General features: G+C 38.5%; 2 protein-coding genes across 2 annotated transcripts in view; one reads left to right on the top strand and one right to left on the bottom strand.

Annotated features, from left to right (window-relative positions):
• Nucleotides 1-348: 348 nt before the first annotated feature.
• Nucleotides 349-7705, bottom strand: LOC124286811 (cytochrome c oxidase assembly factor 1 homolog). The gene is made up of 4 exons (XM_046723245.1): nucleotides 7465-7705; nucleotides 5248-5399; nucleotides 3850-3926; nucleotides 349-1015 (listed from the first exon to the last, which is right to left on the bottom strand). Exons 1-4 carry the CDS (start codon nucleotides 7526-7528, stop codon nucleotides 925-927), a joined length of 384 nt encoding a protein of 127 aa, XP_046579201.1. The 5' UTR covers nucleotides 7529-7705; the 3' UTR covers nucleotides 349-924.
• A 236-nt stretch (nucleotides 7706-7941) lies between these two features.
• Nucleotides 7942-20051, top strand: part of LOC124286796 (dynein axonemal heavy chain 7-like) — an 88944-nt gene continuing 76834 nt past the window's right edge. The window contains 6 exon segments of the mRNA XM_046723234.1: nucleotides 7942-8089; nucleotides 10409-10592; nucleotides 14354-14492; nucleotides 16183-16285; nucleotides 17259-17363; nucleotides 19905-19983. Of these exon segments, the coding sequence (XP_046579190.1) occupies nucleotides 8075-8089; nucleotides 10409-10592; nucleotides 14354-14492; nucleotides 16183-16285; nucleotides 17259-17363; nucleotides 19905-19983 (625 nt within the window). The 5' untranslated portion in view covers nucleotides 7942-8074.

Genomic DNA, 20051 nt, shown 5'->3' with positions numbered 1-20051 from the left:
CCCTTGAAGTTTTGCTTGAGAAATTCCATGTATTGTAATAACTTACTGACCCGTGACGATCCAGCTTAGAGATGGTCCTCAGCAACCCATGTCGTAAGAGGGGTTCGGTGGTCAGGCCTGCTGACTTGGTTCACACATGTCATCGTATCCCAATTGTATAGAAACTAGAAAGATGCTCATGCTGTTGATCACTGGATTGTCCGTATGGGAATATTGTTGAGTGCAGCTTTTAAACAACAACCAAACCAAACCAAATAACTACCTGCCTCTGGGAATCTCAATATCAGTCACTAGTGTTGGAGCAATGTCTCCATATTGAATGGAGTGAATCCTGCTTGAAAGCTTGGTATAAATATTGTTTATTAAGCTTAATAACATTTTTAGAATGTTCTTACATTTTAATGTCAGTAAAAACATCTTGTATATTACATACATTAATTTCCAGCTCACCTACAGCACTTTATATTCGATACAATTGTCAACTAAAAACTTCTTTCTTTTGGAGTAACAAACATGATCAACATGACAGAAGTGATTTGGGATTAATGCTGATTTTAGCAATATTCCAGAATTATTGCTTTCAGGGCAAACCAGAAATGTTCTTCACACGCTGTACCTATATTGAGAGTTGAACCTGGCCCAAGACATGACAAGTGAACACTATTACCAGTAGGCTACCTCACCATCAGCCATCTAACTGGTATTAACATGATGATGGTGACTTCAAGCTCAAAGACAGATTTTTTACACACACAAAAAAGCAATTTCTCTGTATGGGGACTGAAGATAAACATCCCGAGAAGCGGCTACTGTTCTTATGACAAGTACTCCAACATAACCTGTGTACACAATAAAGTCAAGCTTGGTTCATGATGAAGTAATGGACAGTCTTCATATTATCACACGGCAAACACCACAAAGGAGTCAAGAGGCAGGCTCTTCTACAGGTTTTCTATAAAACGTCCACCGCTGACCAGTGCTCTTCAGTTCCAGGTCCAGTTGGTCAACAGCCCAACTGAAACAAACAGGGAGTGAATACACCATGTATGGGAGGGACTTAGGTAATATACCAGGAGTGAATACACCATGTGTGGGAGGGACTTAGGTAATATACCAGGAGTGAATACACCATGTATGGGAGGGACTTAGGTAATATACCAGGAGTGAATACACCATGTATGGGAGGGACTTAGGTAATATACCAGGAGTGAATACACCATGTATGGGAGGGACTTAGGTAATATACCAGGAGTGAATACACCATGTATGGGAGGGACTTAGGTAATATACCAGGAGGGATACACCATGTATGGGGACTTAGGACTTAGGTGAATACACCATGTATGGGAACTTATAATATACCATGTATGGGAGGTAATATACCAGGAGTGAACCATGTATGGGAGGGACTTAGGTAATATACCAGGAGTGACCATGTGGGAGGACTTAGGTAATATACCAGGAGTGAATACACCATGTATGGGAGGGACTTAGGTAATATACCAGGAGTGAATACACCATGTGTGGGAGGGACTTAGGTAATATACCAGGAGTGAATACACCATATGGTAGGGACTTAGGTAATATACCAGGAGTGAATACACCATGTATGGGAGGGACTTAGGTAATATACCAGGGCCTTGAATACACCTACTTGTCTTTTACCATGTGCTGGGAGGGACTTAGGTAATATACTAGGAGTGAATACACCATGTATGGGAGGGACTTAGGTAATATACCAGGAGTGCCTTTATCACCATGTTAGATGGGAGGGACTTAGGTAACACTGAGGTAATATACCCATGTGTGGGAGGGACTTAGGTAATATACCAGGAGTGAATACACCATGTATGGGAGGGACTTAGGTAATATACCAGGAGTGAATACACCATGTATGGGAGGGACTTAGGTAATATACCAGGAGTGAATACACCATGTATGGGAGGGACTTAGGTAATATACCAGGAGTGAATACACCATGTATGGGAGGGACTTAGGTAATATACCAGGAGTGAATAGACCATCTATGAATATATTATGTGTGACTACACCATGTGTGGGATCTGCGAGATTTGAGGGTTGATCTGCTGGATTGGCGTAAAGACCTGCCTTTATCCTTGAACCTGCACCTTTACTCCTACCTGTCTTTAGTCTGCTAGGCCTGAACGTAAAAGCTGCCTTTATACTTGAGGGACACCTACCTGTCTTTACAGGGACCCCTAAGTCTGCTGGCCTGAACATAAAGACTGCCTTTATACTTGAGGGACACCTACCTGTCTTTACCACTTAGTCTGCTGGCCTGAACATAAAGACTGCCTTTATACTTGAGGGACACCTACCTGTCTTTACCACTAAGTCTGCTGGCCTGAACATAAAGACTGCCTTTATACTTGAGGGACACCTACCTGTCTTTACCACTTAGTCTGCTGGCCTGAACATAAAGACTGCCTTTATACTTGAGGGACACCTACCTGTCTGGCCTGAATGTAAAGACTACCCCCTAAGTCTACCTGAGTCTGCTGGCCTGAACATTCTTAAAGACCGCCTTTATACCTTGAGGGACACCTACCTGTCTTTACCACTAAGTCTGCTGGCCTGAATGTAAAGACTACCTTTATCCTTGAGGGACACCTACCTGTCTTTACCACTTAGTCTGCTGGCCTGAACATAAAGACTGCCTTTATCCTTGAGGGACACCTACCTGTCTTTACCACTTAGTCTGCTGGGCCTGACTGCCTTTATAAAGACTACCCTTTGTCTTTCTAAAGCTGGCCTGAACGTAAAGACATTAAAGACTGCCTTTATACTTGAGGGACACCTACCTGTCTTTACCACTAAGTCTGCTGGCCTGAACATAAAGACTGCCTTTATACTTGAGGGACACCTACCTGTCTTTACCACTTAGTCTGCTGGCCTGAACGTAAAGACTGCCTTTATACCTGAGGGACACCTACCTGTCTTTACCACTAAGTCTGCTGGCCTGAACGTAAAGACTACCTTTTATACCTGAGGGACACCTACCACTTAGTCTGCTGGCCTGAGACTGCCTTTAAAGACTACCTTTATACCTGAGGGACACCTACCTGTCTTTAAGTCTGCTGGCCTGAACGTAAAGACTACCTTTATACTTGAGGGACACCTACTTGTCTTTACCACTTAGTCTGCTGGCCTGAACGTAAAGACTGCCTTTATACTTGAGGGACACCTACCTGTCTTTACCACTAAGTCTGCTGGCCTGAACGTAAAGACTGCCTTTATCCTTGAGGGACACCTACCTGTCTTTACCACTTAAGTCTGCTGGCCTGAACGTAAAGACTGCCTTTATACTTGAGGGACACCTACTTGTCTTTACCACTAAGTCTGCTGGCCTGAACATAAAGACTACCTTTATCCTTGAGGGACACCTACCTGTCTTTACCACTAAGTCTGCTGGCCTGAACGTAAAGACTGCCTTTATACTTGAGGGACACCTACCTGTCTTTACCACTAAGTCTGCTGGCCTGAACGTAAAGACTGCCTTTATACTTGAGGGACACCTACCTGAGCATAAAGACTTTACCTTTTCCTGAGGGACCTACTTGTGTCTTCTACCACTAAGTCTGCTGGCCTGAACACCTTTAAGGACTGCCTTTATCCTTGAGGACACCTACCTTGTCTTTACCACTAAGTCTGCTGGCCTGAACGTAAAGACTGCCTTTATACTTGAGGGACACCTACCTGTCTTTACCACTAAGTCTGCTGGCCTGAATGTAAAGACTGCCTTTATCCTTGAGGGACACCTACCTGTCTTTACCACTAAGTCTGCTGGCCTGAACGTAAAGACTGCCTTTATCCTTGAGGGACACCTACCTGTCTTTACCACTAAGTCTGCTGGCCTGAACGTAAAGACTGCCTTTATCCTTGGGTCCTTTCACTGGTATACGCAGCTAAAAAACAGGTCATAGAAAATCACAATATCTCTCCTCACAGAAAACAGATAATGGCTGAACAGCCTTTTCTTGTACAAGTTCTTTTTTTTCAAAAATGGCTAAATCAGTAAATGAAACTAAACACAAACACTTGCATTAGACCATGCTTTCCATGGTTTAGTTAAGTTTTACGCCTCATTCAGTAATATTCCAGCTACCGGTATATAGCGGTGGTCTGTAAATAATCAAGCCTGGGCAAGACAATCCAGTGATCAACAGCATGAGCATAGATCTATGCAATTGGGATACGATGACAATCAACAGCATGAACATAGATATACGCAATTAGGAACCGATGACATGTGTGAACCAAGTCAGCAAGCCTGACCACCCGATCCCATTAGTTGCTTCTTCCGACAAGCATGGGATGCTGATGATCAGTTCGAACCCCGATCTTCACGGGTCCCAGGTTCAAGACAACATTGGTTGTTTGTGATGACACCTGAGGCCACAAGAACAGAACAATGCCATGATCAAACAATATGAACAATGGCGGGTGATGTATGCTTCAACCCAAAAGTATACATAGAAAATATTTCACAAATTTCATGCTGTTATTGAAAAGGAAGTTTCCCTTCTACCGTTTATGAAACAGTAAGTTGTGACACACATGCATGGAATATTTGTGTTTTCTTTCAAAACAAGGTTTCAGCTATTTTTAGACATAAAGAAAATCTCCTTCCCTTATTGGGACATGATGAAATCATCCAGGTAAAAATCATTGTGTTAAATGCTATCAATATACACCATTATGATGTCACATGATGGTAGCTGCAGTTGATTCAGAGCCAGGAATTCACTGGACATTATACGTCATTATGCAAAAATATAGAGAAATATATATATCATCCAAAACATGGTTAAAGTAATAGAAATCACTCAAGTCTGTTGAATCCTAAGGACTCACACAATATCTCCATTGCACAATTTCCCATGCAAATGCACACTACTGTATGGAGCTTATGTTTTCAGGATTTGACATCTTCATGACAATTCATTTTTGACTACATCATGTGATGACTCTAAGAATAAAAACTTTAAGGAGAAAGTCTTGACAATTGTTCACTTGTATGTTATACAAGGCAGTGAGTGAGTATGATTTTACGCCACTTTTAGCAATATTTCAGCAATATCATGGCAGGGGGCACTTGTACCCATGTGGGGAAATGAACCCATGTCTTCGGGGTGGCGACCGAATGTTTAACCACAAGGCTACCCCACCGCTATACAAGGCAGTGTCAAATCTGATATTCACCACATATCATGCATACAATCTTACACTGGCATTCAGCCCATCCACTCGGTTATGTTGTGTGTCACCCAGGTCAAGTCTCTTGCTGACTAGTGGCTGACCAAATGCCTCCACTGCTGGCTGATAGTTCCTCAGCATCTTCATTGGTAGACGATAATAGTCTTCCTTCCTGAACCTTTCTGAAAACCATAAAGCATGCATGTTGCTATACCAATGGTGACACAACACAAGTGGGTTTTTTTAGCATTAACCATATATTTTACACTTAAAGACAACCTACATCTAAGCTGCCTTAACGTCTAAATGTTGTAATTATTGCTATTGGTGAAATAGACATTACTGCTGAATAACAGAAAAATTATATTGGTAGACATATATGGTTTCCACAAGTTGCCTACTTACTGAGGTAAGCAGGAGGCATATTGGGGTCAGTTGCAGGTACATGATGTATGATGAGAATGTGTGTGTGTGGGTTGGGGGTGAGAGGGAGAGAGAGAGAGTGTGTAGCAGGATGTAATGTCATTTGGGAGACGTATCAAATTTTATTGTTATCAGGTGATGGTGTTTTATGTATTTATATGATTATGCAAAGTAAATGTATAAACAGTTAAACACCAAAATTATGCTTTAGCTTTTATTGCTAAGGGTTATTCAACATTGTAATTGTCTGCAATCAGATTTACAAAGCTCACAAAAGATGTTGGTGGGGGTTTGGTGGTATCATTTTATGTGGTTTAGGTGCTTCTCAGTTACGTCCCTTTATGGAATACTGTCATCATTGAGGAAGTGAGGTGGTTCTGTCTGGCCACAGTTTCACTTGGGTATAATGTGATTAGACGTCCAGTCTCTGATTGGGCAAGTTTTTTATGCACATTTATGAACCTTAGTGTCTAAGCACATGGCACTTTGTGTCCAGGATGACGAGACAGCACTGTTACCTGGGATGATGTATTGATCTGTTGACTGCCCTACAATAAAAAAGTGTCCTCACCCCTTCCAGCATGTTTGTCATTGAAGCGCTGGTCACATACTATACTTCTCATCAAAACACAACAACGTATGGTATGGATTTACAACTTCTTTAATATTTATGTGTTGTAAATATTAAAGAAGTTGTAAATCCATACCATACATTGTGGTGTTACCTTCCAACTTCTAAATGCCCATCAAGCATCTGATTCTCATCAAAAGTTTAGACACACTAGTGTAAATATATCCACTTACTTCAGGCAACTGTTCTAAACTAAATTTTGCAAAATATGCCATTCTGTTTAAAGGTACTGTTTACACATGAACTGATGTATTGAAAAGATTATTGTCATGAGTACAGTAAATGATGAAAACCAGTGAAAATTGCGAATTCTTAACAAAACTTTACACCACAACGCAGCTGTTCACATGCATGATATTTGCACATGGTTTTCAGCAATTTGATGCATGATTCAGCTACATAAAGTTTGCTGTTGGTTCTCTCAAGTTAGTGGAGAAATCAATTTTCTATGTAACCATACATACATAACATATAGTGAGTGTTGTAAGTGAGTCTAAACTTTTGAAGAGAAGTATAGTTAAAGATATTGACAATTACTAGATGAATACATGAATAAATGATAATTAAAGATAACTTATTTTATTCTCTGTAGCAACATTTGAGAGCTATACTTCATACACTTTTATCTTACAAATGAAAGTATATTAAGAAGCTGTTATACACAGAAAGTGTCATGTATTCATGTACCACAGACTTCTAAATGCCTATCAAAGACTAGATGTACACTTTATGAAACATGAGTTGGTAAAGTGAATTAAAAAACTTGAATAGATGATCATGATGTTACATGCTTGAACTGACTTTTGTCACCTGTAATATTTCTAAGTAATTCCTGCAAATTGAACTTATGATTTCGTTTGAAAACTTAAATTGACGTGTTAAACATTTCTTTAAGTGTCATGCAGAAGCTGATATGATGAAGAGGAACAAATTTTATGTGTTGACAACTTCGTTAGTGCAATAGATTAGACGTTTCCATGTAAATAACAGTAACACCGTTATCAAGCAAAAACAAAAGGTCATAAACGTGAATAGAAATATTAACGACCAAACTATCAAAGACGTGTTTTTAAGTTGAGACGAGCTGGGCTGCATTTATAGCATAACTAATTTTGTTTAACTGCTGAAGATTTATAGCTCAAAGGTTGCCACATGTAGGCCAATATAGGCATGATAATCTTTCGCTTTAATACCTTGAATCTTTTCGGTCATGTAGAACGCACTACCAAGAACAAAACCCGCCGAAGGCAGCGACATTCTTTAGGACACTTGTTGGTATATGTACCATCCTGACAGTACTGTGATAGTCACGTTCATTAAGTTATAAAATTGTGGTGTACCGCATCAATTATGTACGTAACAGTAAGTCCCTCCATTTTCGTGCATTCGCGCATGTGAAGGTAAACATTTTGACTGGGCATCAGTCTACTACTTACCAAGCGGTTGCGCATGTTAATGGTATTTCCATTGTTAGGAAATATTGTGCATTTGTACGTTCATTATTTTACGCCACGTCTATGAAATATGCACGAAAAAGTCCAAAGTATACTTAGTGGACTAATTTCTGAGACACCCTTCCAAAAGGAGAAGACTTCGATACATTACGTAAATGTACGGAAATTACCGAGTTAAAAAGCTTCTAATCTCCTAGCAACCTTCGTCGTCCGCCATATTCCCAATGCAATAGCTGTGACAGCTAATTCCACACTGGATATCACACAGTTTGTGCCTTGAACAGGTTGTTGCAGGGTTAAATTACATCACATGAAGTTATAACAAAACAGAAAAGACCTTTGGGAAGTAATGGCGGAGATTCAGGTGAGTGACAAAGCGATTTTCAAGCGAGAAATGTACACCATCATCGTTTGTTTATCTCGTCGAGTTTGTAACCGTGGTGTCTAATAGACTATTACTGTTAGTTGCTTTGCAGAAACATTTCACTCTTTTTAGTCTACCACAGTCGTTCAGGCGAATCACTTTTACAAAAATAGCATATTTATTACTTGATTTACTTGATCAGTGATACACAAAAGTGGTTTGAGTGTAGAATTTCTAGTTTGGAAGGCATGGGATCGGTGCTCGATGAGTGGGAATGTCAGTTGAGAGACAGCCTGGACCTTTCGTACTAATAATTCATGTTCAGTGGTCTACTCTTGATGTTTCAAAAATCAGTGCTTGTGTAAAGTTAGTGGTATAGTATTCGAAAATTTCCCGTGTTTAGATTCCCTTGCCAAATAGCATTTCCAGTGAAAATGCTACACTTACACTTCTAAAGATAACATGGATAATGACTCCATGAATATGAATATAAATTAGCAATAGTTGTATAGTCCAATCTGCCCTATACTGCCTATAGTATCATGAGGACTAGGATTTTGTCATTTAAAAACTTTTATGGTGTAACTCATGGACTTTTCCAAAATGAATAATCTCATTTAAAAACATAAAAAGGAAAGATTTCCCTCCACATAGCTTTTGGAATAAAAGCTTTTTGTAAGTAAGTCTTATGTATAATTATCAACGGTAAGTTACTGAGGGTTTGTTGAAACGTTGAAGTCACTGAAGATAGTTGTCACATGCTATTATGGAACTTCTGTGCCTTTTCAATGTTAATTACATTCAATTTTGAGGTTAACCTTGAACATGGGAAGTGTTCGGGTGCCAGTCAAATCGCCCCAGCTACAAAATGCCCCAGCAAATTTGATCAAAAGGCCCCTGATTTTTGGTCAAACTGCCCAAGGTTTGGTGAAATTGCCCCAGGGGTGGTAGTCAAAATGCCCCAATTTATTTAGAATGATTAAATATATGCCATAAATCATATGATATTATAAAGTAATATTTCTGATAAATGTTCTATTAGTAAACTGATAAGAGCAAAAGTAATATTCACGTATAGACAACACTGTAATACCAATTATTTGCATGTTGCTTTTGTAAAGAATTACAAGAATAAAATAAAATGTTTGTATAATATGTTTATTGACTGTAAATAAATAGTTTTTGTCCAAAAGTATGGTATGATACTTATCAAATCAATCTAGAGGTTTTGTTAATTAATCTTGACAATAGGTGAGGCCGTAAATGCATAGTTTTTGTCAACTATGGCGGGGTAGCCTAGTGGTTAAAGCATTCGCTTGTCATGCCGAAGACCTGGGTTTGATTCCCCACATGGGTACGATGTGTGAAGCCCATTTCTGGTGTCCCTTGTCATGATATTGGTGGAATATTGCTAAAAGTGGCAGAAAACCATGCTCACTCACTCATGATAAAGAAGTTCTGGTTTTACACTTTGCGTTTTAGTTTCTATACACATGATTGTTATTTATTATTATTATGTATTATAGGATATTTATATAGTGCACATATCCAGGCGCTGGTATTTTTCCCTCTATCATTGGATGTCAATCTCAACGGCACATCATATTATCAATCTCAACTCCCTGGGGAGTATACAACTCTTGCAGCCACTAGGCGCACTGAGTTATTGTGTCTTTCTCATCCTAACGAGGTACCCATTCACAGCTGGGTGGACTGGGACACATAGTCACAGTACTTTGTCCAAGTTCACTGCACGTTGCTGTACCCGCAACTAGGTGTTTGCACGTATTTCATGTGGCCACCATCTGGTCATGAACCAACGGATTCGTGGGTTCTTTAAGTGCACAGGGTTGTGTACTGTACACTAGGGGTTGTGACAACACTGAAAGAGTCTGCACACAAAGTTGACTCCAAGTTTTTTACACCCAGTCACAGGTGGGCTCGATCCTGACACCTCAACCTTGCTCGATCACTAGCCTGGCGGTTAAGCCCACCACGGCCCCACGTTAAAGTTTTGCTACAACCTTCGATATTATTTAGTGTATATATATGTATTTGATTGCAAACTTTGCTCCATTAATTTGTTTGATGTATCATATGTAAAAGTAAGCCAGTAATCTCACCAGTAACATTCTAATTATTACAACTCACTTATTGTAATATTATAATAACCTAGTTTTTTCTAATTGAAAAGAGTAATTTTTAGGTTGGCACACCTAAACACCCTATAAATGTACTGTGGCACACCTAAACACCCTATAAATGTACTGTGGCACACTTAGAAAAATATCTTAAGAAATATTCTCATTGTATTTTCAGCCCTCCCCAAGAGTTGCAGGGGGAAGCAAGGGCAAAGGAACTGATGATCCTATCCGGTTCCTGCCTGTACTTCCATCCAAGCGCAGCAAGCCAGCATGGCAGTCCAATCCCCCAGCATTTTTCTTGTCTGGGAGACCAGATGATGAAGAACGTCCAATTGACCTTGTGGGAGAACTTACAGCAAGTCAGTGACTTTAAGAAATGACCATTAATCTTTATATCTTTTGTTTTCTGTTTACACATGAACATGATTATTAATGTTAAAAATATATCTAATTATATGAGTTCCATCCTTTGTTAAGCACCCTTTGTTATATTCAAGTTCCTTCACAGGCATAGTAGTGCCGTATTGAATCACTGCTCTGTTCTTCTTTTTGGAAATATTTGAATATCTAAATGAGTGTTGTAAACATAGTATGACACAGACTCTTATATAATATTGTCTATCTAACTGAATCTATTCAACCATCTGAATAAGATTTTGTCTTCCAGCGAATTAATATTATAAAAATTACTATTTTTTTTTGTTCCGTTATTTTATCAAATATTGTGTTCTTTCAGTTATCTTTTCTTTTGAATTTGTTAGGAATAAGAAAATTCAATTTCACTTGTGTTAAAAACTGTCAATATTGAGGTCTATTTCTGTAGCAAGTGTTCCCAGTATATGTATATTGTGTTGCAGAATATTGTTTATTAGTTTTCTGTTTTGTAGTTGTTTACACAAAATGGTCTCTTGTCATGACATTTATGGAAATTTGCTAAAAGCGGTGTAACTTCCTCACTATATATAAATGATCATGTGTCTGATTATCATACTTAAACATTTATTGAACTGCTTTCACAAACCAGTCATTATTCTAAACTGTTTTCACAACATTTTCATTTGTAAGACACAAATAGATGTATCACTGCTGATTATAGAGACCAAGGAAGACCCAGGAATCTGAACTAATCATTCCATTACCAGTAGAAATGAAGACCTACTTGTAGTGGTTTGAAGATAGCGACCTCCAGTAATTAATTAATTGATTGATTCTGTGTTCCATGTCTGTGATTGTCTTATTGGCATCAATAATGGAAGTGGCGGCAGTATTTGTTACCTGTCTAGGTGGAGTAGGTAATTAGATTTGTAAGGTAGACACATCTTGATTGGAACTGATGTCTGCTGGAAGTACAGTGCCATGTGTGTGCACAGGAATATATGTTTGGGCTCGTTTTAAAGTTTGCGAAATTAATGTTGTGTGTGCATGAATAATTAAGATTGGTTTGCTGTAGAAGTGCTTGAGAGTTGATCTTTCCATGGTGGTGTAATTGGATGGGTGCTTGTGTGTGTTGGGAATCAATCAGCTGTTTGAGTGCAGTTAGAACAGTAGATGTACATGTAGTGCTTAACGGTCAGAGGGCTTTCCTGATGTCTGACATTTTGGTTACTTCGAATCAAGGGACCCCCAAAATTGTAACTTTCAACACTTATGGGTTATAACAAGAACCTCTTCATAGTCATGCTTATTGTTGGAGGATGTGTATGTAATTATGTTCTATTGTCTTTTGTTGTAAAATGTAATATATTATTCAATATTTTTGTGGAAGTACTAAAATCATTTTTTCTTACTGGAGAAGTATCAATATTTATTTTAGTGAAGTTTGTATTTCATGGACTTGCTTGATAGGTGATTTTTAATCTATGATTTGCATGTATTGTTCTTTGATTTCCAACTTTCATTGCTTGTTTGTGTTGATGTTTGTTTATCATTGGTCTTTAACATTTGATTTAGATCTCTCCAGGAAATAATAAAGGTTTATTTATGTTTGAATAAGAGGTAATCATCCAGAATGGGAACGGGTATCATAGTGAGAATAACATGGTTCATACAGATTTGAAAAGTTATTGAATTTGTGTTTTTTGCAAATGAACAGTATTTATTGAGGTGTGATATTATCTCAGTGTACAACATTGTAATACTTTTGTTGACTTTGATTATATGTTATATTTGATTTTATTCAGATGTGGAGATATTTTTAAATTAGATGATCTCTGGATGTTTAGTTTCATCAGAGACCATATAATAGATCTAATGATAATCTATTATATGGTCTCTGGTTTCATAAGTGCTGAGATGTGGCAAGTCTTTGTTGTAACCTTTGGAATGAAGTGGGTTAATATTTTGTAAGTGGCAAGGTTATAATCTACAGCTTGTTGTAATGCTGTTGAGTCATCGCTATAATCAGAGTTATTGGCACAGCACCAAGCCCAGCTTTAGGTGACATTGTTCTAGGTCACTTTGAGTTGGTCTTACGTGACATACTTCAAACAAACATGTTATGTGACTAATGTTGCATGCTAATTGTGTAATGATTTACAAAACTATTGATGCACTGCAACTGCGTGCTATCCATACTGAGACAGATTAAGATATCAGTTTAACATCTGATAGGTATGTAAGGTTTGATGGGGAATTTCTAGGTATTAATTCAAGAATGCAATTTCTTTTCTTAAAGAAGTGGTCAATCTTGTGGGTTTTTTCACAACAGAGAACATTTATTTCTTCTGGAACCTCAGTATTAACTACCTACAATGATAAATCAAAAGGTTGGGTTTACATCAAGTGATTAACCATTCAGCTGTAATCTAAAACACATGAGTATGAAGTAGAACAGTGGTCAATATGAAAGTCTAGAATGACCAGAACGTTCATATAGGTGAAAAATTCGGTGGTCGACAGATTAAAATAGTACAGCAGCAAACCTCAAGAAAGTCCCCCATAAGTTTGGACATTTATGCAGCTTTTGTTTGTGTCAATATGTCAGGTACCACTCCTAGTTAAAGGTCACATGCAACCAAAAAATCAAACATAATTAAAACACAATTATCACTTATTCATGACATATAATATACATTGCTGGTTATGAAAAAACATATAAACAAAATTATAAGCGTACAATCGCAAATCAAAAGTGTAATATTGTGTACTTGGGTTTACTTCCCAAGAAACGAAGCAGCCGGGATACCGAACCCAGTCAGAGTGGGTGGGTGTGCACTCAAGTGTAACGGCTGGTTCATTTGCAGACGCCTTCACGGCTCATTGTGTGTGTATATATAGAGATGTTGGGTTTTGTAAATACATGCTCATTTTTTGTGTATAACATTTTGCAATCAACAGACATCATAACATGTCATGTGTACAAGTATCACACCTGCCTGTCTGTCTAATTACATAATGTGACAGAGACCGAACTCGGGCCATAAACCAATGCATTTTGTTTATGGTGTATAGCCTGATTGGTGTTAAGTTCAAATTGCATGTGATCAGTGATCGCAGTTGTGTATTGAATATTGTCATTAGCAGACAGGCAGGCAGACAGACACATAGGTGTCAATAAAACAGACATTGAGTTTTGTCTGTGACAATGACAAATCTATATCACAGTTAGAAATTCTGTCAACTCTAAATAATGACATTGCTTTTAAGTATCGAACTGAGAAAGTGACTCAGTAAGAAGAACGTGTGGTGAAATAGACAAATGAAATTATATAAACATTTAATCTACTGTCATAACATATAAAAAGCTCGCGCCTGTGAAATATCAACAAAACATTAGTTAAATAGCTCACACCAAAGCCTTCACCGAGTATTCACCGGACAACCCGCTTCCAACCTGCGCGAACCTATTTTACTGTGCACGTGCTATGAGCGCAGCCCAGCTGTTGAAACCACTTGAAAATTAGTGAATCGTTTGAACTACGATTTCACGCGGTTTTTTTCATTGCGTTATTTTTCAACTTTATAAGTTGAATTTGCATTTTTGATGATTTGTTTCGGTAAGTCCATACTGAAAGGTATCAGAATCTGCAAAGTTGTGTTTTACGTTGCATGTGACCTTTAAGTATCACTATTTAATTTGGGCAGTCATGTCAGTTTCATATGAGTCCATCTTGTTCTACAGGAGATAGTCGGAAGAGAAAACAGCCCAGCAAGTTGAAGCCGATAGAACCTCACAAACAGCAAGATGTCAACATGGACCAGTTCAAACAGCCGAAGAAAGACAGAGAGAACTTCAGAAAGGCTCTTGTGGACATCATTATGTATGTCAACATGCTTTTTGGAAGTAGTCTATGGTTTTAGCAACTATAGTCTGTTTGCAATGAAAATGTACTGATGAATTTCACTTTAAACTTAAACTTAAATCAAATAAAGTGAAATAAAGATTGCAAGTCCTCATAATTTTACCTTGCCAATTGAACATTTAAATCTCAGAAGTTTTTTCAATTTAGGATAAAAGTTGTTTAATAAACGATCATAGTTTCAAATTGCTATTATTGGTTTGTATTACAAGGGGTTAAGCGCAGTAGTTGGAACACTGAAACAAATGCACGAGCGGTACGTGATGAGCGTTAACTTAGACCAACCCTACTTGTTCTCGGTGTTTCATTTAATGTGAGTACACCCTTGTAATACAAACCAATAATACCGATTTGAAACTATGCTCATTTGTTAAACAACTTTTATCCTAAGTTGAATAAAATTCTGAGATTTAAATGCTCAATTGGCAAGGTAAAATTATGAGGATTCGCAATCTTAATTTCACTTTATTTGATTTACCTTTTTGTTTATAGTGAAATACATCGGTATGTTTTAACTGCAAACAGACAATAGTAAGCTTTGTTCTTCCAAGTCCACAAACTGACATCCAACTGTACTGAACATGATGCCAAGAGATCAGTTTGATCTAGCAAACTCACATGCATTTCAAGTTTGGGCACAAGTTGGAAGTGTGTGCTTCAAAGTTATCAAAGCAATTTTTGCGATAACTCTACAGGAGTTAAATTTTGTGTTGTGATAGTTGTATGAAATAAGAATGTATTCTCTAGCATGTGGTTGCTATGTTGTGAATGTCTGATTCTAGTCTGACTTCTCTCCTTTGGCCTCGTCATATGAGCGAAATAATCTCAAGCACGACGTCAAACCCAATTTCACCTCACCTCTCTCCTTTGGCCAGGCACTGATCAAAGATTGCTAGAGATTTGTAGAGACTTCCTGACACAGATATTATCATAATGATAATGAGTGGTGGCCAAAAGTTTTATGATTTAATCTTCTCTGAAAACTATTTTTTATTGTCGTCCTTTGTATAATATGGAGGAATGCAGAGATTTGTTGGCTTGCATACAAGTCAACGCGTGGCTGCAAATATCGCCTGATGATTAAGCCACGAGTCTGAACCATATTCCTCTTGGTCTAGAAGGTAAGCAATTACTCTCCCATGTAAAAACACCCAAATATACTGAAGGTGATCTGGGAAAGGGTCACCCACATGACTTGACATGTCACACAAACTCTACACATTCTGTACTTTATCCTCAATCAGGGTTCCAGATAAGGGCCATATTGGCATATGTACGGATACAAAATATGCACGATACGGTAAGACATAATTTAGAAAACGTAGCAGATACGCACCACAGCAATGGTGTACGGTCTTAGAATCATTTAGAGAAGTATTTATCTGAAAGTGTATTGTTTTATTGTTCACAGACCTGTTTACACAAGAGTAGCAATGTTGTGGTGCATATATGAAACGAAACACAAGATTACTGATACTCCATTAAATTCCATTCAGTACTCTAAATGTACTCTTAGGTTTTCCAGTACTCCTGACGTTGAAAAATTATCTGGGGCCCTGCACAATTTCCATGTATCAGTACAAGGGATATACTACATACCGATCTAGTCTGACATCTGTAAAACAACTGAGGACATATTTGCTTGTTACAGGCAAGAAGAGAGCCTACCGAGAAGCAGTGCTGGGTCCCCCAATGGCGAACTGCCCCCACTGTCCCGCACAGGCTCCCCCACTGCTGCCGAGAAGGATATCCTGGTACGTGTACCATGTAGACAGGGTAGATCAGATACTCGGGGAAAATGGGTTGAGTGTAACAGCTGTCTGTAGATACTTTGCGTGTTTTGTTCATTGCTGATTTGAACCCTATGTCACATCAACTTGATGTGAAAGGAAAGGAAAGTGATGAGGTATCTCATCTCTGTATTGTAAACCATAAACAAGAATATGGTGTTTGCATACCCAGAGTGAGTGAGTGAGTGAGTTTAGTTTTACGCCGCACTCAGCAATATTCCAGCTATATGACGGCGGTCTGTAAATAATCGAGTCTGGACCAGACAATCCAGTGATCAACAGCATGAGCATCAATCTGCACAATTGGGAACCGATGACATGTGTCAACCAAGTCAGCGAGCATGACCACCCGATCCCGTTAGTCGCCTTTTACAACAAGCAGAGTCGCCTTTTATGACAAGAATGGGTTGCTGAAGACCTATTCTACCCCGGATCTTCACGGGTCTTGCATACCCAGAACATAATCAATATGAATCTGAGATTTGATCCTATGGTCCTACATTGCTGGTATGAGGGATGCCACAAACCGCTGGACATTGGATGAATGGATCGCATCCTTGACTGATAAATGTGTTGATCTAGATTGTTACTCATGCTATCAACCACTAGGTTAGCTAGATGTCATTGTTTACAAGCTGCAGGGGATATTGGTGATATCAGAATAAGACAACATTCACTTGTATGTACCTATGCAGTCTATGATTGGTATGATTGTCTGGTAGATTGGTAAAATGGTTCATAAGATTACTTCATGGTTCATTGTAAACTTGTCTATAATGGACTGTCACAGTTACACAGGCAAATACATTTTTTGTGTTCTGAATTGACTCCTTGATGTCCATGTCGGTGATAGGTAGGGCACATTCAAGGATAGTTATTGGATAGGTCTGCCAGACAGGTCAAACTAATGTTCCCAATGCATTTCTTTCATTTTCAGAGATACTACTACTACATACACAATGGTATCGACACAGAGCATGTTGCACCGATGGAAGACTCCTGGCTGGAGAATGTTCTGTTTCTTGTCCCACCCACACTCAAGGTGAATAGTTAGATACAACATAAAAGAAAGTAATGTTGACAGAAATATTATTCTAGATGTTTCACTGATACAGTGTGCATGTTGTATTGGTGTTTCACTGAAACAGTGTACATGTTGTATTGGTGTTTCACTGAAACAGTGTACATGTTGTATTGGTGTTTCACAGATCGTGTGTACATGTTGTATTGGTGTTTCACAGATCCAGTGTACATGTTGTATTGGTGTTTCACAGATCAGTGTACATGTTGTATTGGTGTTTCACAGATCCAGTGTACATGTTGTATTGGTGTTTCACAGATCGTGTGTACATGTTGTATTGGTGTTTCACTAATACAGTGTGCATGTTGTATTGGTGTTTCACAGATCCAGTGTACATGTTGTATTGGTGTTTTCAGTGTACATGATCATTGGTGTTTCACAGCAGTGTACATGTTATTGGTGTTTCACAGATCGTGTGTACATGTTGTATTGGTGTTTCACAGATCCAGTGTACATGTTGTATTGGTGTTTCACAGATCGTGTGTACATGTTGTATTGGTGTTTCACAGATCCAGTGTACATGTGTACATGTTGTATTGGTGTTTCACAGATCAGTGTACATGTTGTGTACATACATGTTGTATTGGTGTTTCACAGATCCAGTGTACATGTTGTATTGGTGTTTCACAGATCCAGTGTACATGTTGTATTGGTGTTTCACTGAAACAGTGTACATGTTGTATTGGTGTTTCACAGATCGTGTGTACATGTTGTATTGGTGTTTCACAGATCCAGTGTACATGTTGTATTGGTGTTTCACAGATCGTGGTGTACATGTTGTATTGGTGTTTACAGATCCAGTGTACATGTTGTATTGGTGTTTCACAGATCCAGTGTACATGTTGCATGTTTGGTGTTTTCACAGATCCAGTGTACATGTTGTATTGGTGTTTCACAGATTGTATTGGTGTACATGTTGTATTGGTGTTTCACAGATCCAGTGTACATGTTGTATTGGTGTTTCACAGACAGTGTACAGATCCAGTGTACATGTTGTATTGGTGTTTCACTGAAACAGTGTACATGTTGTATTGGTGTTTCACAGATCGTGTGTACATGTTGTATTGGTGTTTCACAGATCCAGTGTACATGTTGTATTGGTGTTTCACAGATCCAGTGTACATGTTGTATTGGTGTTTCACAGATCCAATGTGCATGTTGTATTGGTGTTTCACAGATCGTGTGTACATGTTGTATTGGTGTTTCACAGATCCAGTGTACATGTTGTATTGGTGTTTCATTGGTGTGCATGTTGTATTGGTGTTTCCAGATCAATGTGCACATGTTGTATTGGTGTTTCACAGATCCAGTGTACATGTTGTATTGGTGTTTGTTTCACAGATCCAGTGTACATGTTGTTGTATTGGTGTTTCACAGATGTGTGTTTCACATGTTGTATTGGTGTTTCACAGATCCAGTGTACATATTGGTGTTTTGTATTGGTGTTTCACAGATCCAGTGTACATGTTGTATTGGTGTTTCACAGATCCAGTGTACATGTTGTATTGGTGTTTCACAGATCCAGTGTACATGTTGTATTGGTGTTTCACAGATCCAGTGTACATGTTGTATTGGTGTTTCACAGATCCAATGTACATGTTGTATTGGTGTTTCACAGATCCAGTGTACATGTTGTATTGGTGTTTCACAGATCCAGTGTGCATGTTGTATTGGTGTTTCACAGATCCAGTGTACATGTTGTATTGGTGTTTCACAGATCAGTGTACATGTTGTATTGGTGTTTCACAGATCCAATGTGCATGTTGTATTGGTGTTTCACAGATCGTGTGTACATGTTGTATTGGTGTTTCACAGATCCAGTGTGCATGTTGTATTGGTGTTTCACAGATCCAGTGTACATGTTGTATTGGTGTTTCACAGATCCAGTGTACATGTTGTATTGGTGTTTCACAGATCCAGTGTACATGTTGTATTGGTGTTTCACAGATCCAGTGTGCATGTTGTATTGGTGTTTCACAGATCCAATGTGCATGTTGTATTGGTGTTTCACAGATCCAGTGTGCATGTTGTATTGGTGTTTCACAGATCCAATGTGCATGTTGTATTGGTGTTTCACAGATCCAGTGTACATGTTGTATTGGTGTTTCACAGATCCAGTGTACATGTTGTATTGGTGTTTAACAGATCCAGTGTACTTGTTGTATTGGTGTTTCACAGATCCAGTGTGCATGTTGTATTGGTGTTTCACAGATCCAATGTACATGTTGTATTGGTGTTTCACAGATCGTGTGTACATGTTGTATTGGTGTTTCACAGATCCAGTGTACATGTTGTATTGGTGTTTCACAGATCCAGTGTGCGTGTTGTATTGGTGTTTCTCAGATCCAATGTGCATGTTGTATTGGTGTTTCACAGATTCAATGTGCATGTTGTTTATGACACAGATCCAATGTGTTTTTTCTATTATCATCCCACAGATGCAGTGCACATGTATTATCATATTGTACATACAAATTGTACGTGATATATTGGTTGTTACAGGGTGGTCATGAGGAGACGATAGAGAACTTGTCAGATGAGATGAGAGAAGATTACCTGCTGAGTGTGAAGAAAGCTATTGGTGAGCAGAAGTTATCTGGTCATAATGTTGTTGTGTTTTTTATGACCCTTTTGATCAATCAAAAAGTA

The sequence above is a fragment of the Haliotis rubra genome, unplaced genomic scaffold (genome assembly GCF_003918875.1).
Source record: "Haliotis rubra isolate DU_JTF1 unplaced genomic scaffold, ASM391887v1 Scf391, whole genome shotgun sequence".
NCBI lineage: Eukaryota > Metazoa > Mollusca > Gastropoda > Lepetellida > Haliotidae > Haliotis > Haliotis rubra.
The sequence above is the reverse complement of the archived record's forward strand: the minus strand, read 5'-3'. Positions and strand labels throughout refer to the sequence as shown.